Here is a 23,368-nt window from a genome sequence, read left to right as displayed (position 1 = left end):
TCTAGAGTCTGAGCTTCTTTGGTTCTGAGATGCTGAGATCGTTGCAAACGTGCGGGTCCTGAAGAGGGAAGATCCCCCTTCATGTATTCGTGTTTCTAGGCTGTACCTGTTGTCTCTGCTGCTAATCCAAATTTTGCAAAGCAGCAAAATTTTGCTCAAAACTGCAATTAAAACTTCAGCTGCTATCTACAGGTTTCTGCACTGCGACAATGACAGGGTTTAATTTTTTGGGGCAATTGTTATTAGTCAGCATGTGTCGATTTGTTCTGTTTAATAGCATATTTAAGGAAGTTCTGGTGCATTGAATTATGAGAGGCCTGACTGCAAAAGCAGTATGGATAGGAGTGCCTGCACAGCCCTGTGCTTGCTTTTGTGTTGTGTGACCTGGAATTTGGGTCTAAAATTAGCCTTAAAGTCAAGTTCGTTACTTTGCAAAATGTTCTGAGATGGTATTTAATAGTGTCAGTGGTTTTTCTGTCTTCTGCTGAATAATTGTAAACCTAACCACTTTGCTAATGGGATGACATTGTAAACTAAGTTGTAAAGTTTAGTGTGGTGTGAAAGTGGTGACTTTTGAGGTGACTGAAACCTAATTGTAAAGAAAATACACATACCTAAAGCATTGCCCACTTGTTCTGTTTGTGATATATTGCTGTAGTATGTTACATCGCTTACAGGCTGTCTTATAAGATTTAAAGGTTTTGGACAGTAGAAAGAATCTTCTAGAACATAACCTCTTGTAGTGTTCCCTCAGAGCACAGACAAGCATTAGGCTTCTGCTGAAATAAGATTGATATTTGAAAGAGGTAAATGTGTTAGTTGAGGTCTGAGCTCTAAGTATAGAAAATAAATGTAAATAAACTCAGCTATGAATTATAGCAAGATAAAAGAATAACCCTTTTCAGCCTCCTAGAGCATCCTAAACCGTAGTTCCACTGAGATTAGTTTTAAAAGGAATAAATAGGGTTTTTTGAGTTTTAAACTGGGTTCTCTCTCTTTTCAGCTCTTAGTCCGTGCAGGTGCTAAGCTGGATATTCAGGATAAAGATGGGGATACTCCCCTGCATGAAGCCCTGAGACATCATACCCTGTCACAGCTTCGCCAACTCCAAGACATGCAAGATGTGGGCAAGGTAGATACTGCTTGGGAGCCATCAAAGAACACAGTAAATAAAATGCATTTATTTATTCTTTTTTTTTCTTTACTCTAACTTTGTCTCTTTATTTGTCTAGTTTGTCTGGTTCTGTGCTGTTGAACTGTTTTTTGGGAGCGTGAGTTTATGTAGACATTCTGCATTAGACTGCAGCGTAGACAGAAATCGTGTTGTTATAAGTGGCTTTTCACATGTAGTCATTGCCTTTGTTAAAGCAAAATATGGGGTATTAAGTTCAAAATGTTCCTACAGATCTGTCTTCCATAGTGAACGTGTGTGACTGCCAAAAAAATCAGAAGTGGCTTTTTAGGAAAGAGAAATAAACAGTATTACAGTACAGAATAAGACTAAAATTATGTTTTCTGTCATTCAACATCTTGCATTTCTTTGTAACTTTAATTGTTTAGCTGCTTCTATAACAGTCTGAAAACTTTTTCTGTTAGAACGAGGCATTCTTAATCTTTGTATCTTTATTATTATGTATCTTTCTGACAGAGTTCATTTCAGAAATTGTTCTGTAGTAATGAAATAGTCAAAGAAACTCCAGGTAATAAAGGTCAAGATGTTTTATTGAAAAAAGAAACACTCACACCCAAAGAGCTGTGTGAACACTGTATGCTGAAAGGCAAAGGAGAAATAAAATTCTGGAGTGATTAGGACTGTGAATAGCAAACAACAATTTTTTATTTAAATGTTAAAGATTCAGAACATTAACAGTGGATCAGATTTGTTGAATCTATAGTTAACAGTGTGATAATATTTTTTCTAATTTATCTGCGGGTGTTAAGTTTTGTATTTAAAAAAAAAAAACCACCAACTTTATTAAAAAACCTTTGTTCAAAACAGTAATTCCACTGTACAACAAATGTTTTTCAAACTGGTTACTGAATTAACTCGCTGAAATACACTGGAATAAACTCTGCAAACAGATTAAATGTGACTGACATATATAAGAAAATGCTTGTGTCCTTTTAAGTGAGAGGAAGAAAGCAATTACAGTGCAGCTGTTTCCATGATCTGAAATGGACCCTGTGAGAGGTGGCTAAAATAATTTGTGTGCATGTATTTAATTGTTAAATGAATGAACAGGAGATAAATACTTTTTCTCCAATTCAGCATTTCATAAATAAGTTTCTGTGTTGCTCATCTCATTAGTGAAATCCATGATGAATCTAGAGTTGTTGTGTTTTGAGGTTTTATTAACACAAGAAATGGGTTTTCTTCTACCAGCTCTTTAAATTTTAGTTTTGGAGGATTTTATGTTTCATAGAATAGGTTGTTTGTGTTTTTTTTTCCCTCTTTCACTTGAGCTGTATCCTGGGTTTAAAAGAAAAATAGTTACACTTTCAGTTTATTTCTATTGAAATAATTTTAAAAAACAAACAAACAAAACCCAAACAAACAAAACTTAGCAAAAACAGCAGGGGGAAGACACCACAACAAAAAAGGAGGATAAATAGGATTAATAATTTACTGTGGGGAAACAGACTCTCTTTTTCTGGATATGACTACTTAAGTTAAATTGATGGAATATGTATTTTTTTTATTAATTTGTATGAATTCCTTTAAAGATTGGGAAAACCTCAGATTCCTTTAGTCTATGTGATAGCAAATCTGAAACGTGAATCCTTAGTACTCTAGAGCTCATTTTTGCTTGTCTAAATGTTAATTAACTTTGGAATGCTGTCTTGAAAATACTAACCTATTGAGCTCCCTAGGGTGCCTCTTCGTAGTATAGTATTTCAACATTTTTTTTTTTTTTCATTTGAATAAACTGAAAAAGAAGAGAAATTTTACTTACAGGATTTTGGATGCTTTTCATATTTGATAAAGTTGATTGGACAGCAACTTCATTGAAATTCTACCATTTGTTACTTTTTGCTTTGAGCGTGGCTTAAAATAGGAAACAAACTTTTTCCTGATCTCGTGAACTTATTTCAGAAGTGGAATTATATGAAATGAGTTCTTAAACATTGATTTTTAGTAGTTCTTCTGGATGTCAACATTAAGCTGTTGTAATAACCAAGACAATTATTTTTCAGGTTTCTTCAGCTGTTTTTTTATATACTACTTAAAATGCATGTAGTGAACAATCTTGATAGTACACAAAGTCATAGACGTTTCAGGTATCAATCTGAAAAACATTTCTGTGTTCAAGTGCTGTGAGCAGTGAACTCCATCTCTTTAAATAAAGTTTTGAAGTTTTTCATCCAGCAAATTGTGATGATTGTAAGGCTGGGAGGAAGAGAAATTTTCTGAAGTACAGTCCAAACCACCACAAAAAAAGTAATTTCAATTGCTTCATTACGGTTGGATTGTTCCTTGGTCTAGGGTACTTTACATTTTAAATAAATGTATTATTCCCCAGGCTCATTTAGTGTAATTTATTTTAATATAGGTATCTTTCAGACCCTTAAAATGCTTTTAAGATTCAAAACGATGCCACTGCCTAAATCCTAACTTTAAGCTAAAGGAACTTTAATGGAAGTGAGTTAGGTGTTTACAGCTTCAAAGACAGCTCAGTAATTACAGTTACTTAGGTGTTATTTATACTGTTCTTGTGGGTTACACCAAGGCTTCTCCCTCGCAGGTGAATTGGCTGGACCTGGCTCGTGTTGGCACATCTCAGGGCCAGCACGCTCCACAGGAGGCTTACTAGGCCATACTAGGCCCTATATTTTTTATATATACATATATATATAAAATATAGATATAATGTTTATTTTTTGTGCATGGCTCGATTTTTGTTTTATTTTATTTTAAATTCTGTGTGCTTGAAATGTTGCAGACTACCAGAGAAGTGTCACGGAATGCAATATTGTCCTGGTGTTTTCAAAGTGTACAGCATGCAGAGGCAGTTTAGGACTCAAGCTTTTATTGAATAATGTTGATGGCTGTTCCAGGTGGAGGAGCCAGTCTTGGTGTAGTTGCATATCCACACCAAGTGAAGCAAACTGTCCCGTTAGTTGTGTTTGATTTTTCTCTTGGAGACACAATAGCTGCTCCTTTCAGAGCCCATAAGGTGCAAGTTTGGATGGTAAGAGAACTCTTGTCCTAGCCAGGTGGAAAGGACTACAGCAAATTGTTTGGTGTAGGCACGCCTTCAAAAAATGCCTATTCTGCCAGCCTCAGAGTAAATCAGCTTTTGCTGAGTGTTGTGCTACCTTGTCTGGATTACTGACATGGTCCGAGGTACCCAGACTGAAGCTAGATAAAATCTCTGCTTCACTTCATCCAGTACTCGAATTGCAGTGCAGACAAATGGTCTGAATTTATAAACAAAAATGTTCTGTGATCTGAACACCACAAAACAATTTCTGTCCATAACTTGCTGGTTTTCCTGGTATGAAGTTTTTCAAGCTATACTTTTCCTACCTGTTTATAGAGAATAATGCAGGACTATGGGTGTCTCTGAACTCATGAAGTGACCTTCAAGAGCTTTGTAGCACCTCAGTAATACTTATTGCTATAAGAACTTGTAACTAGAAAAAAACTTATAGACTGGGGTTTAAAACAATTGCTTCCTTAGAAAACTGGGTGGCTGTTTGATGAGGATAATCTTGCAGTTATCAAGGCAGGGTAAAGACTTCTAATACATACTTCATGTGCTGCAAGACATGGACCCAAACCAAGCCTCTTTCTTCACAAGTTCCCTCTGAGGCATGGGGGGAATAACTAGAGAGGTTTTGAAAACAGTTTTCTTTGTAGTTCAAACTTCAAGGTATGTGGCCTTTAAGGCTGCAGTGACAGGTATCTGATGTTTTAAATTTATTCCTGTATGCTGTTGTGTCTAAAATAGCACCTCTAGTTCTTTAAATACAAAATTATTGTTAATCCAGCCAAAGTTACTTAATTTTTAGGTATGATACTTGACACCCAGCTTTTAGAAGACCAGCTGCAGGGATAGACTGTACAAACTGAAACTGTCGTAGAAAGGTGTACATCAGTCAAGTTGGGCACTTAATGCAAAAGAAGTGCATACAAAATCCTGCCTCTATCCTAGTGTCAAAGTGTAGTTTGAGGGATTCTTCATGGTGCCGGCAGTTTCAGGCGATATGTAGTCTGCGTTATATAGTACTTATGCATTTTACTCATCAGGCTTTAATACAAAAATTTATTGGAGCAAGCCTGGAATGCTCCAGAGCAGGTGAATCCTCTCCTTGCTGGGCTGCAGTAGTGAGCCTTCTCTCGTCATTTTTCTAACTGACTCTGTGAATCACGCGTAATAGATACGCTAATACAGAAATACAGTAATAGCTGTAAAAAGGCAAAGGAGCAGTACATGATTAGAGCAGGACAGGTATGTGAGTTTAAATCCCTCCAGGCTGAGAAAGCAACTGAAATAGTCTTTCTTGGGCAAGTGCTTTACTTGCTAGACTAGAAGTAAGTGTGCATTCATTTCTCTGCCCAGCTATGTTTCAGTCTAAGTGTGATGGTGGTAGCATTTTGTCTGACCTCAGCAATTTTGGTATATTTTGGCTGTCTTCTGAATACGCCCAGGGGACTCTGCCCTTTACAGTGCATGTATCGAAGGATAGCTACTTCACAAGTGAGCATTGGTCTACAGGAGATTGAGTGCTTCAGTAGCTGACCTATTCCTTTCTGAATACTAGTTCCTTAAAGGAAAGTTGAGTGTAACTGAGTCAGAATTAAGCAATCATACAATTGTTCTGTTTTTTAGTTCTAAAGATGCTTCCTTGGGCTTGCGGTTTTATAGGTATTTCTGTGTGTATGTGCATGTACACATGTCATTTTCCTTTAGCCAGAGTATTCCTCGCTGTTTAGAGAGTCTCTCAAGTTGCTTACGTATTTGTTTTCTTTCAGTTAATAATGGGACTTGGCACTCAGGGAGCAGAGAAGAAGAGTGCAGCATCTATTGCCTGCTTCCTGGCAGCCAACGGAGCTGACCTCAGCATTCGTAATAAGAAGGGTCAGTCTCCTCTCGATCTCTGCCCCGATCCTAGTCTCTGCAAAGCACTGGCTAAATGTCACAAAGAAAAAGTCAGGTTCGTATATTCATCAAATACGCTGTCTCCAAATCTCTGCTTTCTATAGATTAACCAATGAATTTATAACATTGTGCCTTTATTAGAAACAGTGTTAAAACATGGGAGCTGCTTCTTGAGTTTCAATTAACTCTTTTTATTCTATGGTACATTGAATGCTGTATACAAATACATTAGCTGAAACTGACACAAGTCTTACAGGACTTTCATACAAGTTAATATGGGAGGGAGGGGAATGGGAAGGTGACAACATGCAAGTGGAGGCTGGTAGAACTTCAAAGTGTCCCAGAAAAGGGGGCGGGAGGGAAGTCACTGAAAGAATAACTAAGCATTGGGACAGGTTGCCCAGGGAGGTTGTGAAATCTCTCTCTGTGCGAGTTTTGAAGACTGGAATGGTCAAAGCCTGGTATAACCTGGTGTGAATTCAGCATTGACCCTGCTTTGAGCAGGTGACCTCCTGAGTGCCTGTCAATGTGAATGATTGTATGATTATCTGAAAAGGACAAGGAAGGGGTAGGCCTGATGTCTCGGAAGTAATTCTCTAGGAACTATGATTTCAGTGAAATGTCGTGTTATCAAGTGCGTGCAAAATGAGAAATTTCAGCTTGCTACTTGCCCTAGTTGTGTTCCCACCATTTGCTTTCATGATTCTCATCCTTAATTCCTGTATGGAAATAAAAAATGTACTTTCGACATGTTGTGAATAGAGACTGCTCCCCTGGTGTATAAGGTGCTTATTTTCTTCAGAGTCTCTCTGTGTCTGTCCATCTGTCTCTCATCCTCATCCCTGCGGCTGTTCTTCTTTCTCGCCACCTTTTATGGGCTTGTGAGGGCTGTAGGTCTGAGCTGGTTGGGTTCACCACGCACTCCCTCTGCTGGGCCAGCAGCAGCACAGAATGGAGATCTGGGGAGAGTTAATTCACTGACGGAGTTTGGGGATTCTTTTACAAGCCTGTCATTTGTGAAGTATTGGAGTATATTCAAGATTAAGGTGTTATGCTGTGCAGTTATGAAGCTGCAGGTTATGCCTGTATTAATAAGTAAACTCCTGGGATGGGAGGGAAGAGTTTTTATGTTCACGAGATGCTGTTCTAACTTGTGTGGCCTGTTCCTGTTCAATGTCTTAATTGAATGTGTGACCTTGCATTCTGGTGCCAACTCTACATTTGGGAAAATGCTGTTTGGATTGCTTTATAATGATACACTGATGCCTGAACATGTGGGAACATATAGATAAACAGCCAATTGATGTGCATTTTAAATTAAGAGTTTTAAAAAAATTCTTAGAACTAAGTTTGACTGTGAAGTTTCTTTGTAGTGGTCAGGTTGGATCCCGAAGTCCGTCTATGATCAACAATGATTCTGAAACCTTAGAAGAATGTATGGTGTGTTCAGACATGAAGAGAGATACCCTGTTCGGCCCATGTGGACACATTGCCACGTGTTCTCTGTGCTCACCACGGGTGAAAAAATGCCTCATCTGTAAAGAACAAGTTCAGTCTAGGACAAAGGTAAAAACTTCCAAAGCTTATTGGTTCTCTTTCTGTTTTTAATGGAAAAGTTAAAAAAAGAGGTCAAGGAAAAGTGTAGCATATTTTCAGCAGTATTTTGCCTTACAGATGTCTCACTGGGTGGAGTTAATTTTGCATTGTAATGATATCTTGTCCCAAAATTGTGTGTTACTCTTTTGTGCTTGCCTATATTCATGTCCTGCCTGCCCCTCATTCTGTCCCCACATTTCAATGTCTTTATTGTTCAGGTCCTCAGAGTTCCTAATACAGGCACCTGTGGATGCTTTATTTAAATACATTTCCCACCCCCATGGTATTTTTTTCTCCGTGTTAAGATAAATTGTTGCATTTCCTGAAGTATAACTTCCTTTGGTAATATTCAGTTCTTCGGAGTTGTTTTATTCCTTAGGGCTGCTTGCGAAAAATGATTTGCTTGTACACTGAGTTAGTTAATATGTGCTTGTTTTTGAAGTTAATAATTACATTCTGCTTTCACCTTCTCTTTCTTTGGAGTCATGAATTTCATTATGCCATCTTTCTTCCTTGGAGTATCAAGTAGTTGCACTCTATTTTGGGAACCTAACACCACTAAAGTCCTCAGGTTTCTCAGATAGTTGCTGCCAAATATTTGTGACTTTATAGGTGCATGCTCATTGCTTTTCCGTTTGAGTATTCTTTTATTCCCTGTAATTGCCAAGTCTTGTCATTCTGTGCTATTTGGCTGGTTTTTAAAAAATAAAATAATCTGATGTTCCACACACAGGTATTCTGATCTGTAGAAAGTCCATTCTATTATTTTTATCTTTTGCCAAACGCATTTGACTAGTCCACTTCTGTGGTACTTTTTCTCTGCCTCAGAGTAAATATAGGAATTGTAAATGTTAACATAGTGTGAGCTCCTTTTCTCTAGACTTTCTTTATGGTCAGTGGAAAGGTTCTGCCGCTGATTCAGAGCAGCAAAGTAAGGATCTGCTTTCGCTAATCTATGGAAATCAGCTTTCCCAGGTGAAAGCTAACCTTTGTGGATAACCTTTCTTTGAATCCTTTTGCCAAATTAGACTGAGTGGAATATCTGTTCAATACTTCTCTTACACTCTTTTATGTAAAAGCTTATGGTCACATCTGCAAGGCTAAGACATTAGTGAACTTGGACAGCAATTCTATGAACTGGAAGGGGCAGTCCAGACCAGTGTGAATGGAGTGGTATATGGTGCCTATGGTCACACTATATATACAGTTCATCACATTAAAGAGCTTAAGAAACCCTAGCCCAGAATATTAAAACAAATTACTCTGAAAGTCTCTTCTAAGAGAATTTAAGTATGTATAATGGAACAAAGAAGGAGAAAAGAATAAAGAAAAATAAACATGTACTGTCTTGGTTGCTTCGCTGTGCCTATCAGTGTACTGAACATATAAATATTGCCAATAAATAACTATTCTTAGAAATCAGTATGATGAGTCAAATTTAAGTTGCATTTTGAGGTGCTGAATTAGTTAAAATAACGCTTCTTAAAGTCCATGTGCCTTGCTAAAGAATTAATGTAGAGAGCAAGAGTTAAACTTCTCCTATGTGTGTTTGTTCCTTGCAGATTGAAGAATGTGTAGTATGTTCAGACAAAAAGGCAGCAGTGCTCTTCCAGCCTTGTGGTCATATGTGTGCTTGTGAGAGTAAGTAAACTTGACAGGAAGTTATTTTTGCAGTAATTTTGAAACAGAACATTTTCAATCAGATCGCTAAAAGCTCATTGGTAATCTGACTTCAGGTGCAATTTACTTGATAATCTGATGTGATGGTCAGAATTTTGGCATTATTTGGTGTGTGGTAGTGAAATAACTGGAGGACAAACTGGAAATGTTCAAAAATTCAGAAAGCAAGTGCTCTTCCAAATGAATTATTTAATTGTGAGTAGGCTTGCTGGGGTTATAAAAACCTGCTGTATATCATTAAAGCTTGTGAAGTAATTAGAATTAATTCTGTTGCTTTGTTGCAGCTTTTTTGGGGAGGGGGCATTCAGATGTGCAAATGGTGTTTTAAAGTAATATTGTAAATAAATATTTAATATGCTTCATTACCGATCTACAGATTTGCATAAGGGCTATATTTTTCCGTAAAAGACACATCATACATATTTGTAAAGAGCACCAGTTATGATTCACTCTGATTTATCTTGTGTAGCCAAAAAAAAATATATATATGAGATATCTCCAGCTTGTTTGTTTTGTTGAAGGGCCATTTGCCTAGAGAAGAGCAGTCCTTGTTGCTGAGGATGTACCTAAGAGGGAATGTAATCATTCCCATAAGGAATTACTTACTGAGTCTCACTAAAGAAGTCTAGTTTCTTCCTCTGTTGTGTCTGAGAGACCTGACATTGAATCACTGACCTTACAGTTCTCCTGATCTGGCCTGTTTCACTGTCTTCAGTTGAAAGATGGTGAGAGTTCTTTTGGTGAGTTTCCCGGGAAGAGGACAGCAGAAGAATTGGTTGCTGTGGTGAAGGAATTGAGCAGTGAAATGCAATCACCAAGTCTAAGCTGTAACAAGGACGGGAAAAGGTTTAACAGATATAGATTGTTTCCAACTTATTTTCTGGACATCATGTTCAGGCAGGATGAGAGTCTTCAATTTTGTGTAGTGTATAGGATCCACTCCATTGATTCACAGTAACCCTCAGCATTTATGAGACATAATTATTTGCCTTTTGTAGAAGAATTACAGCTTCCTTTCTAGGATTATATCAAAAGATACATGTTTACTCTTTTGTGAGTAAGGAACCACACCTGTTTGCCTCTGGAGTATTAGGACAGTAAGTTATATCCTTTGTTCTAGAGGGAAAAGCAGGTAGTCAAAGCATTCTTGGTAGTTCTGATCTCAAATGTGTGTGATTTTACTCTTTTAACTTAGCTAATTCTTGTCAAATAAAAATCTATTTGGAGAAAGGGGAACCTGCTTGCTTGAAATATGTTAAAAGAAGATAAACAGAATAGGTTTACTTTGAATCCCAAACTAGAGATTGCTTATAGATGTGATTTGCAGAAAGTGATGTGAAGATTAACACAAGTCGTTATTTGTATTACAAGCATCTATTATGGCATTCCTGTATAGTTACTGTGAATAAACAAGCTCATGGATAGGGAAATAGCAGAGAGAAATAGCAGGATTCAGAGTTAATTTATTCTTCTGTCCTCTCAGATTGTGCAAGCTTGATGAAGAAATGTGTACAATGCCGGGCAGTGGTTGAGCGAAGAGTGCCTTTCATAATGTGCTGCGGAGGGAAAGGTACAGAAGATACCACTGATGATATTTGTGAGTGACTCCAGAACCCATACGCTTTCACATTCCCCCAACAACTTTTTATTCTTGTTCTTTTAAATGAGCTAAATCTTTCCTCTCCTTTCTAAAGAAAAGTTTGATAAAAACAGTGTTAAGCCAGGTATCTGTATGCTGTTTTCACTACTTGCTGCATTGGTAGCAGCAGATGGAATGGTAACACCAGTATTAATGTCCTATGAGGCAAAAGCTGAAGAGTCTTTATAATTGTGCACATGAGCAAATAAATGTATATTTTTTTTTTTTTACTTCTGGAACTCTCTGACTGATAAAGAAATGGTAAATATCTTGCATCTAGGTAAAAGCAACTTTCATGACAGATTGTCTGGTTTTACATCTCCTGCTTTGACTAGTTTTTAAACTTCTTGTGACTTCTCTCAATAACTTCTGTGAATTATTTGTATTTATTCTGTTTGTGTATGTGTGATATGCAGTGTTTGAACTGAGTTTATGGGAACTGGAATATTAGGTCATTCTTACCATACTGTTCCTAAATAGATAAATACAATAATCCTTGAAATCAGGTTTTTAATGCACTGGAAATCTAAAATTTGTAATTAGAAATACTCATTTTTTTTTCTGTTTCTTATAGTAACAGTGCTTCCTGAATCAGTCAAATACAGAAATATTAACATGAGCATGTTCAGATTTTGAACAAATTACTTCCAAGATGCTTGTGCAGTTTTGAACACCAAATAGAATCATTTGTGTAGATAAAAACATCTTTAAAATGTGAAAGGATTTGGCTTTAGTTTTTACATGTGCAAAAACCTGCTGCAGGAACTTCAACAAATTAGAACTCTGAGAACATTAAGGGGCTACAGGCATTTTGAGCATCATTATTGAGGAAATCTTTGTCAAAGCAGCATTGCCACTAGAATCGAAGTTCTTTATTAATTGAACTGCATTGATGTTGTAGTGAATTTAATTAGATTGTCAAGTATGTTTGGCTAATGTTATTTCAGATAATTGAAAAATTGGAGTTAGTATGCTGGAAAGAATTATTCCTGTTGTGTTAGATTGATGCATAATCACATCTTTGTTTTCTCTAAATTACAGCAAGTGGAAACATTCCAGTTTTGCAGAAAGACAAAGACAACACCAATGTCAATGCGGATGTACAGAAGCTGCAGCAACAGTTACAAGACATCAAGGAACAGGTAAAAGTGCTGAATAAAAATTTCATAGGCACCTAAAATAATTGAAAAAAACAATGTATCCTCTATTATTTAAGACAAAATGACATGTGGAAGTGCTTCAGTTCCTGTGTGTTGTGACATTCGGTAATCCATCTGTTAGAGCGTCTGTGTTGGTGTGGCTAAAAAAGGATGCTCTGCCCAGTCAGTATGTTCTCTGCCTGCTTAGCTGACCTGAATATATAGGTACAGCAGAAGCTGTATTCACAGAACAGTAATAAAAGTAGATATTCTTGACTGTTCTGTCACTACCTCAGTGTTTACTTGTCTGTTCATGAAGTAGCTTTGAACAAATGCTGGTAGTTACCTGTCATATGAAGTATTTACTCTTCCAGAAACTGTGTGGTTGCAAAACTAAAAGCTTTGAAAGCTTTAACCTCAGTGGCATGTATGTGAAGAGCTGTTCCTGTCATATGGAGACCTGGACAACACCCAAGTGATAGAAATTCAAATATCCAATTCAAAACAGATTCCTTTGTAGTTTTTGTCCGTAAAAGAACATGCAGATTAAAAATTTTTGTTTGAAACATGCATATCTGTCTTGACAATAACATCTGGAGTTTCTAGATATTTCTGACATATCTACTGTTGAGCTTCTGTTTTACTTTTTAACATTGGATTGAAAGAGTAAGGCTACTACTTGGGCTTTTTAAATGATGCAAAACATGCAGATGGATGCTTAAATACAAGTCATTATTTTCTTCAGATATATTTTTTTCTTTTCTGGTTAACTTATTGTAGGAGTTTAGAAAAGATGGGAGTTATATTTGGGTATGCTAACACTCCTTATGTATAGGGATGTGAAAGGAAAACTTGTTTTTGCAGTTTTTCTTCTTGATTAGATGTTATCTAAGGTTTTTTTTCAGTTTTCCTTGGGTGCTCTTTTATTTGTAACACTTTTGTCTTACCTTTGGGATTTGCCAGCCACAAGCTTGCTAATACCAGAAAGTTATGCTGTATTAGGGAGAAGAGAATAATTGCTTTATACATGTCATTTTCTACTTGTATTTTCTGATTTTTTCCTATTTGCAGTAGTAAGAAAGATCTAATACCGAAATGCTTTGAGAATTTAAGTGCACTCTTTTGCTTTGAAGTGCCCTTTCATCCAATAATTTATTTTAAATCAGCCTAAAACTGAAGGTTGTTCAGTGCCTCTGACTCGAAAGAGGTGGTTCTTGTCTTTCTTGTTGCATCTTTGCTTGAGACTCTTTCATGCTTCCCTTGATGTTTTTTCTGCTTAGTCTAGTGACAGTGAGTTGCGTATCACACTTGTGAGTAGCAAGTTGGATTTGATTAAAATTAGTCATGTCATCTTCTAAATTTGTGCTTGACATGATGCACATTGTTCCACTGTAATTGTGGATTCTTTTGATTTGTGTTTGAACAGTTTAGTCTTCAAGTTATGTTGACATTTTTGTACTTAAAATTAATTAGTTCTCTTTCAGGGGGTATAATCCTGTGTTTCAACTCATACCTTCAGTGATAATCTGATATGTTAGTGCAGCAACGTATTTCTGGTGCTATGCAGAAGCGGTGCTGATGTCATCAGAATCTCCAGCATCTGATGACCAGACCATTCTTCAGTGAACCCTTTCGACTGTAATTGCAATACCTTCACTCCATTTCATACGTAATCACCATCATCTGTTTAATATCTTATGTATGTTCCTTCTCCATACTTATGCCACTTTCTCCTAAAAAATAAATTTGTCACTGTGCACCTGTATATTGTTGGAAAAAACTGGTTTTAGTAGTGAGGAATTGGTATTTCAAGCAGTTTAAAACACCTTGTTAGTGGTAAAAACTAATCTGAATTGCAAACCCAGTTATACTAATACAAAGATGTAACTCTCACATAGAACAGATATAGTGTCTTTTTGTATCATTTGTTTTCCTTTGAAAGATGGTAGTCAAATGTTTCATGCCGATAAACCACGCTCTGCTTTTTTTTTCGTGCCCAAAACATTCTAACGAACTAATAGAAGAATAGAAGCACATATTGCTGATTTCCTGCTGCTGTGGCACGAATTGGGTATAAGGTATGCAGTGAACTTTCGTCCACTGTAGAAGTACCTATAAACTGGTGATTAAGTAATGCATGCACCTCAAAAGTTGGATAAAACTAAGTTATTTGGGCTCATATTGCACTGGGAAACTGCTCAACTAATTGAGAAAACCCTCGTCAGAATAGAATGGCAAAACAAACAGGAAGTTTGTTCCTGCCAGTTGAATTTTCCTGCTGTGTGAAGTAACTTAAAGTAATATATAAAGAAATGAAACAGCTAATGTATTTTAAATACTCTGGTTTTGTGCTACGCAGGAGGAATTGGGCAATTTGCTAATACTGCATGCAATTGCAGAAAAGATCTATGACATGAAAATGTAGGATTTCTGTGCTTCACTGAATTAAATAATCAAAACTAATTTATTTAAGTTTTAAAAAATTATTATTTCTGGGCCTCTTGATGGATGTTTTCATTTTCAAATAAAGGTGCGGCACTTGGAGAAGAAAGGGCCCTTGTAACAACTTCAGTAACTCTGACATTTAGGCACAAAGGCAAATAATCAAGCTAAAAAACATAGAATAAAAGCTACAAGTTTTTTCTCTAAAGATAAGATTTTGGACTTGCTTTGTAAGTCCTTTGTCAAAAGACATCATGTCAACATTGTCAGGTTATGGACATTTGTCACAGCACAGCTATAGATACATTTGGAAACAGCTTTTTCATGGGTATTTGAAGACTGAAGGCTACCGGAGGAAGAATGCTCAGTTGCCTCATTGGGATGTGCAGGTGATGACTTCATATGGATAAGTAAGCAGGACTGACTGACAGTTGGTCTTTTGCAAATATTTAGTTTAAGAGGGTTTTGTTACAATACTGTGGAAATTCTGACAAAGCTGTAGCATGAGCGTGGCGTTTTTGGGAAGAGTGAAGGGGGTTTTGTAAACACAAATTGACATAAGGTTTTATCTGGAAGCTTTACGATCCTGGTAGCCCATTATACTGGTATCCTGGAGATTAAAATAGGCATTTGACCAGATTCCATGCCAATTTAAACAACTCTGCATAAGCAGACTGATGGTGACTTTTTTGGTTTTTTCTAGTCTTCAATTAAGCTATCTACCCTAGGAAGTGATACTTATTGATTCCACAGAAAGTGTGCTTTAAGGTTACGCTGAATAGGGTTCCTGGCGTGGGTTCTCTCTCTGATGAGATGTACAAACTGAAGTAAACCCCAAATGATGAGAATGGAAACAAGTCACAGGTGCATGTTGGTGATAAAATGAATTTGCATTTGAAATACCAGCCCTGTCAACATTTCATATTATATATGAGATTTACATTTAAAAGTGTTAGATATGAATAGTGTGTCTCACATCTAAGGACATTTTAGATTTAATTTGTTGGACTATAGAATGGTCTTAACAATTATAATCTATTATAACATCTCCTCATTTACTAACCTTCGATAACCTGTTATAAATGAAATACTAATATGGCTGCAATATATTTATGGTGAAGGAACATGCCTTACCAAAACTTCAATTTGTGCATGTGACAAAAGGTGAAGGACGTTGTTCCTTAGTGCCTTGGTACAAAATGAACTTTGCTGTTGACGGACTTTAGGAGATCCTTTTTGGGCATTGGTTGTGACTTTAATGTTCAGCAGTTAAAACTGATTTTAAAAGTTTGCCGTGCTACTGTTATAACTGAAGGTCACATATTTATTAAATTGTCCTTCACTTGAAACTCAAGGTTCTTCATTTGAAACTTGTCTGAAGAATTTAGATAGCTTCCATGAACAAAGGCCAGAAATACCAGTATTGAATCTTTATGTGTAATATTGATTATGCAGCATTTTTATTATTTTTGCATGTGTTCAGTGCTTGCTTGGTGTTTAACGGTAAGTATGTGAATGGCTGGGTAGTCTGAGAAGTTGGTGAAACATTGCCCAAGCATTGCATGCGTACAGCTGTTCGTGTTGATTCCTTGGAAGTTTACATAAAGGGGAATGTTGCTGAAGAATTTCTTAATGTTGCAAGCTTGGGTAATGATGTTGAAATGTGATGATAACCTACTACTGGATAACCTTACTTAAAATGATTATATTTGGGGAAAAAAGCTACATATTTTTTTTGTGTCATAATGGTGCAGGAAAAGCCCAAATATTCTGGGTCAATATGAAATAAAAATGTGATTTTAAAAAAATATATCAGTTTACAGATTAATGGCTGGGTTCTGCTATGGAAATGGTCTGCTGCCCTTAAGAGGGCATAATTATTGTAAAATTTCAGTAATTTGTATATTGCATACTCAATACTATATCCCTACTGCCATTGACTATATAATGTATCAAAATCTTTTACAGACTATGTGTCCTGTCTGTTTGGACCGTCTGAAGAATATGATCTTTCTCTGTGGCCATGGAACATGTCAACTTTGTGGAGACCGAATGAGTGAATGCCCTATATGTCGCAAGGCAATTGAACGAAGGATCCTTTTGTATTAAGTAGTGGAAGCAGTGTCTTTTATTAGCTTATGAAATAGTAAGGACATTTTCATGATTTAAAGCTCCTTGAGTCTGAAAGGCAGTAGAGGGTCTAATGAAAACATTTCTAATACTGTAGCACAGCTTCATTACGTGGTAATTGTTTAAAGACTGTGAACATACCGAATAAGAGAACAGTATTTGAACAGTCAGCTTTTAGCATTACTATTAACATCTAAAGCTGAAGCTAATTGAAAGCAGTCTTTTTTCATTTTCTTTCTGTCTTCTTCTTCCCCTTAAAGTGTAAAGGGACAATCTTATATTGGTTTTGTTTGTGTCTTTTTAATGTATGTATTTGGTATCAAGTGATGTAAGGGGTTTTTTATATTGTCAGTTAATATCAAATATAAATACTTAGGATTTTTTTGTTTTATGCTTTTCTGGAGAATGTTCAGATTTCCTGTGACAGTTATGATGCACAAGAATTTCTGCCTTGAAATATAAAATAACATAAAATCAATACAAAGTGTATACACAGTAGTAATAAATATCGTACTATTCCCATAAGATCAGGCCTCAAAATACAATGTTCAAGTAATTCTAACTTTACCTTTGTTGTTGAGGATGGATTGGAAAGGAAACAGTAAAAAGAAAAATCTGATCCAGAAATATTATGTTCCCAAAACTGCACTTCAGTCTAACAGATTCAAGCTAACTTCAATAGTGAACTTTCTCATTCTGCTAACCACATGGTTTTGTATGGAATTGCTTCTAACTTGATTGGAAAAGAAAACATTTGAGCAATGAGTTAGTTATTAATTTCAGATGAGTGAATTTGATCAGTTATAGAGGAACGTATATATGTGTATATATATTTCTGGGTCTATGAATTAGGAAGAACTAGAAATTCTGCAAGATGTCCTCTCTTAAATTCTTTTACTGTCTTCAGGCAAATATTGTCAACAGCAAAAGAGACGATGTAATATTTCTTATTCATCTAAGTCAGGTGTTAACACCAGAACTTATCTGTGAACATGAATGGATAATACTGCAAATGAAGATATTGCTGACAGAGCAGTGAAATTTGTGAGCCATACCTAGGTGGGCTCAAGTTGGCAGAAGGAATTAGCTGTCACTGACCTGACAAAGAGATGTTCCTGACCCCCAAAAATGCTGCTGTCAGGAACAGATGGAAGAAAATATGCTGATTTAAGGATCTCTTGTAGCTAAAAGGAATGTGTGCTTACTTGTGAGTAATTTAGCGGTTTTCTGAGTGCATAGTTTATATAGCCCTTTGCCATTGTGCAGGCTTCATTTGGATGTGCCCTTGCAGAACAATGAAGAAATCCATGCTGGAGTCACTTAGGTGCCTTACTTGCAGCTAAGATTAATTTATCATTTAATTCTCATTGCTTGTGTCAAAAAAAACATGGAAAAAGGGATATTTCAAGGGCAGATCCAAGTAAGAGTAAAGGCATAAAATTGTGATCTCTTCAGAAGATCAATCTTGATCCTTTGAAGCGTAAGTTGATATACATGAATTGTGCAAACATTGGCAGAAGTCTCAGATGAATGTTACTAGTAAACTGTAAAGACAGAACTTTTAACTGGTAAAGTTTAAACACTGGGTAGTGTTCCAGGAAACAACTACAGTGATATATTGGAAAAATGTATGTAGAGTGGCTTTTGACATAGCAAAAGGCTGTAATACACAGTCTTTCTATATCCCTCTTTAATCCTGATCTGGAATTGCAAATGCTCATAATTAATTTCACTAATTTTTCATTGGACACAATCTCAATCTGGAATCAATATAATGTTGTGTTTTATTTTGTATACTAATAGTCATCTGTTCTCAGATAATCCGTGTATCTGTCTTTTTGGCGAAATGAAATAGCCCTTTCTTTCCTTGTTTCTTGAGTCCCTATTCTAAAATACCAGAATTTCAAGGAGCTGTGGAAAGTTTTGATACAGGGCTTTTTTTTTTCAGGTCAGCATTTTGCTATGTCCACTTAAGCTCTGAGTGCATCTGACTGCCCACTGCAATTTTTGTTTGGCCAATATCTATGTCACTAAGTCTGATACTTTTTTGGTAGCTTATTTGATAGCTGAACTTTCAGTAATAGGCTTCACTTTCCTGTCAGTCTCTACAAATAATTGCATAGTAGGACACGCCATTTGACAATCCATTCGGAGTTTGATCCTGTAGTGCATCAGATCTGCACCTTAGTTTCCTCTGGCTCTGGTAGACTTATTTCAAATATTGTGTCCTGTTTATTCTTCAAGGGGACCTCTATAAACTGTTGTCAGCACAAAGGCAGGGTGGATTTCTTCTTGATAACGCAGTTCAGAACTGAAACCTCAGTATAGCAGTTGGCATTTTTCACTGGAGCAAGCCAGAATTACTTGAAAGTATTTCAAATTTGCATCAGTTGGACAATTCAGCTGAGTAAGAACAGATCTAGAGCATCCTGGGTGGGAAACTGGAGTCAAAGTTAAATACTCCTTGTGTGCAGGAGGCACAGGTTGTAACAGAGATAAGTGTGTGCTCTGTTAGGCTTGTACTTTTCAACAGAGAAGCTGTAAGTTACTTTATAGCGCGGTTAGTACTTGGATGTCATCATGGTCCTATGGAAATAGAGCAAATAACTGAAGGTCTTGCTATAGGAGCGACTGTAGTCTTCTATACTGTGGTCACACTGGATGTATGTGACTGCATAAAGGTTTGTGATTGGACTCGTTGGGCAATGTTGAGTGCCAACTGAAATTAAAGTATGTCAGCATTGGGGATTTAATTTGATCCTATCATGGTGCCAGGAGAGGCTGCTGAATTGGTGAAACTAGGCAAGTTGACCACCATGGTTAAATTACTAATGTAGGCTTCTTATTAACAGGTGAAAGCGCTGTGTCTTATTGGGAATGCTACACAGTGCTTGCCTTTCAGAAAACTTAAAGAGGAAAAATGTTTGTAAATCCAGTATCATTTTTGGAAATAGATATTTAGATCCACGCACTGTCTTTGAATTCTGATGTAGAAGGTGAACTGGTGTTGTTGAGGAAGCTAGTAAATTCATTCACTCCATTTAGGCTGGTGTCATTTGTGCAATGTGCACAGAGTGCAGATGTTCAAGTGGATAATGCTTAAATAATTGAAGGATAGAAAGTGGAAACTCGGTTGGAAGCCGAAGGGAATCATATTAATAACAAGTAGGAGAGTTGAGGATATGTAATTGTGCCTCTGCCTTCAGCAAAAGATGAAAGTGCAAATCTGATTATTATCATAACTATTATTAGGGAGCGAAGTGAAAATGGGAGAAAAATCAGTAAGGCATTTATCTCTAATATACTGTAAAATTGTAAAATATAGGATTTGCAAGTTTTGTTTATTATTATTATTCCTCCAGTATTTAGTAGCAGTTTTGAAATTTAATTGGATAAAATATCTCAGTTTCTTTCTTGGAATAATCAGGAAGGCACCTAATAATGTATGTTGTTCAGATATGAGATGTGCCCAGATGTGTAAAACAGTTTTCATTTTTTATATGTAGTAAAATACATAAATGGTCACATTGTTACACAGTGACCTAAAGTATGAAGACAACCTGAGAGACTAACAGAATATGCTAAATACTTGTAGATTGTTAGCTTTTGTATAACAATCCCCCCCTACCCACCCATTTTACTCATGGCACTTCTCAAAATTAGGACTATTGATACCTACTTGCCATTTGTTGAAATGCTGTGCACTTGGATGTTGGGCTTTGGAGGAATCCCTTTTTGATGAAGTGGATACTGAAGATTAGACTGGCAAGAGAACAAACGAATTACTTAGTAAATGTGAAGTTTGATTAGAAGGTATTGTTCTTAACTTGGACTGGGTGAAGATATAGCAGATTTGCACAAGTACTTGTGCCTTGTTAGCATAGTCTTACAATCAGTATTTCAGCTTCTTTTAAAGACAGGAAATGATCTTTATAAACTGAGTTAAGTCCTTATTGTGTAGATATTTTCTAGAGTTGTTTTATGTATGCCTAATTATTTTTAGCAGTGTTAATTGCAAAATTGCAGTTTGTGTAAATGCTAAATTTTTTGAAGAAGCTGCTTTGAGCTAGTGATATAAGCTTCCTCTACAAAATCAAATGTCAGAAACTCAATTTTACTCTTCCAGTAGCAGCTGGTGAACCGAAGAGCCTATCCTGTTCTTTGTGCTGCATGGGTCAAGTTTTCACTTAAAAAACCCAACAACACTACAGCCTAACTTTTAGCAGTGCTACCTCCTTTCTGTCAAAGTACTGAATTCTTCTCTAGTTGTTCTTTGTCTTTGGGAAGGGATGGGGAACACATCAGTTTTGTTTCGCTTCATCGGTTTTGATGTCTGAATACATGGCGAAGGTTTTTACTGGCTGTATAAATTACATACAATAGAAATGTGTGACTTGCCACAATGTACATTGTATATCAGTCTTGCGTAAGTTGCTGGAATTTGTACTATTGTATTTTTATGCATTTCATAACTTGTTTGCATTGACAAAACAAAACCATTATCCGCAGAAGCTGTAGTATGTGCCATTTTTATAGATAATCCTGTGGTAAATACAAAAGTTCTGACTCAGGGCTTTTTAACAACTTAAACATTTTCACAATATTCTTCAGCACATCTTGGAGAATATTAGAGATTTAATGACTGTACAGTGCCTTGATAGAACTATTGAATGGGCAGCAGCCATAGAGACCTTACAGAATGCAGGTATCTTTTGAATCCAGTTGATGAACTGATGTTAATATAACTGTAATACCCATGCCATGGATTGATAAACTTGTATATACTTTCTGTAAAGGAAAATCGGCAAATTTAGGTTTTGTTAAGCTTTCTGGAAGTTCTTTGATTGTCTTGGGGGTCTGAGTGGCATAATATTCAAATTTACAGAAGCACCATTTGAGACAAAGCTGAAAAAAATGTTCTGTATGTGACACTTTTAGTGTGATGGGAGAGGTCATTGTATAAGCAAACATGTAAAAATACCTTATTTACTCTGGCCCAGTAAGTCTTTTGTAAGAGAGAAATAGTTGGCAACAAATCTGTATGTTTGCATGCTGTTTCGTAGTTACAAAAATCTAAGTCTTGTTTTGAGCTTCTAGGAAATACTGTCTTGGTCCCAAGCTTACTGTCTTCTTTATGAATGCAAACTATTCGTATTAGAAAACAGGTTTTACTGAACCGCAAGAACGTTTTTGCTTTTGTTAAAAACGACTTTGTATTTTCAGTAAATTGTAGATTTTGACATGACTGTTTATTGGAGAAACTTAAGGTCGTCTGTGTGAATGTAGTGGATTTCTATATGCAGATAGCATTATGTAATTGCTTTCATTAAAACTGCTTAGCAAGGTCTAAGCGTTTCAAAGGAAATGCTAATGTACTGTATGGTTAATAAAACTTATTATATAAGATGTATACCTACTTTTTCCAAGGCTTTGATTTAAAAGTGTAGTTAAACTGAATTAATACTGATTTTTGTTGCACACATCATTGAGAAGGGAGTGGTGGCTCATTTGTCTTCCACCTTCTTGGTTGTAATGATGTTACATGTCACCACGGAATTAGAAGGTTGGGTACCTGGACAAATTTTGGCAAACTCTGTTAGCTGTTGACATACAGTGTTTAAAAGTACACCAGACTATATTTATTGAGAAGGTTTACAATCCAAACTTCAAAAAATTATGATTTTTTAATGTATCCCTGAAGAGTGAATTTGTAGCAACCTCAGAAATGCTACATGCCTTTGAATCTCCCAGATACTCAAATACTGTTTTAGCAGCGCAGTAGAAGTGTGAAGCTTGGATTATGTTGTAACAACAAAAAGGTTGATTTTAAATTTTTATCTATGGCATATGTGCAAATTTTTCTGTAAATATACAGTTCATAATACTGATTAGAGCTGCTGTTAAATCTATCTTAGACTCCGGGTTTACTTATAATTGAATGGCCTTTACAGATCTGCCTACATGAATGTGATAATTTAAACATCTCCTGCCAGATACGTTAACTCCCATGTTCTGAGACAACAGGTGCTGCATTGTTTATACTTTTAGGATTCGATTCAATGGATGCATTCAAAAATACATACATGTAATGAAAGGCAACAAAAACAACCAGACTTTAATGGCGTAGTGTTTTAATTTATCATAGTGTCTGAGTGAAAAATGAATTGACAGAATAAAAAGTTTGTTGCTTGCTTTCTTAGTTTCATTTTTCAAAATTTCTTCAACTTTGGCTTATATGACAGGTCTATATGAAAACATAATATTTTCAGATTTTTTTTTTTGACTTTTTGTTTGAAAGCAAGTGATGCAAATTGGTCAAAAAAGACATTTTAAATAGCCACTTGTTTTTTGCTTTGTGACATACAGGCGTTTCATGTAGTTTTCCACACCTCTTCATTGAAAGTGATGGGAACAGCACTGGCATAGGCTGAAGACTTGATCTCTAGGGGTTCAGTCCCTAATGTTGGTTGCAATGGAAGCTTCTGTCTTTGCTGGCGTTTGATACCATGTTTTTTAGATTTTCAGAAGGCTGCTTCCTACTGTAATTCATATAATACTTTATCACATACTGTCTAATTAATCTCTGTGTAATGCACTTCGCTGTTCTAATTCCATCTGTATCCAATAATGCAACTGTT

At 36.2% G+C, this 23,368-nt stretch overlaps 1 protein-coding gene across 3 annotated transcripts in view; it reads left to right on the top strand.

Annotated features, from left to right (window-relative positions):
* MIB1 (MIB E3 ubiquitin protein ligase 1) overlaps nucleotides 1-22,140 on the top strand; it is a 79,761-nt gene extending 57,621 nt beyond the window's left edge. Inside the window, exons 15-21 of one of the 3 annotated variants that reach the window (XM_065833098.2) lie at nucleotides 1,004-1,132; nucleotides 5,978-6,159; nucleotides 7,478-7,670; nucleotides 9,263-9,341; nucleotides 10,864-10,977; nucleotides 12,061-12,161; nucleotides 16,569-22,140. In XM_065833098.2, the coding sequence (XP_065689170.1) occupies nucleotides 1,004-1,132; nucleotides 5,978-6,159; nucleotides 7,478-7,670; nucleotides 9,263-9,341; nucleotides 10,864-10,977; nucleotides 12,061-12,161; nucleotides 16,569-16,709 (939 nt within the window). In that variant the 3' untranslated portion in view covers nucleotides 16,710-22,140. Of the gene's footprint in view, nucleotides 1-1,003; nucleotides 1,166-5,977; nucleotides 6,160-7,477; nucleotides 7,671-9,262; nucleotides 9,342-10,863; nucleotides 10,978-12,060; nucleotides 12,162-16,568 lie in introns of all 3 variants that reach the window. The other 2 variants (XM_065833097.2, XM_065833095.2) reach the window with 2 other exon arrangements.
* Nucleotides 22,141-23,368: the final 1,228 nt, after the last annotated feature.

The sequence above is a fragment of the Patagioenas fasciata genome, chromosome 2 (genome assembly GCF_037038585.1).
Source record: "Patagioenas fasciata isolate bPatFas1 chromosome 2, bPatFas1.hap1, whole genome shotgun sequence".
Classification (NCBI taxonomy): domain Eukaryota; kingdom Metazoa; phylum Chordata; class Aves; order Columbiformes; family Columbidae; genus Patagioenas; species Patagioenas fasciata.
This window is presented reverse-complemented; position numbering and strand designations above follow the sequence as displayed.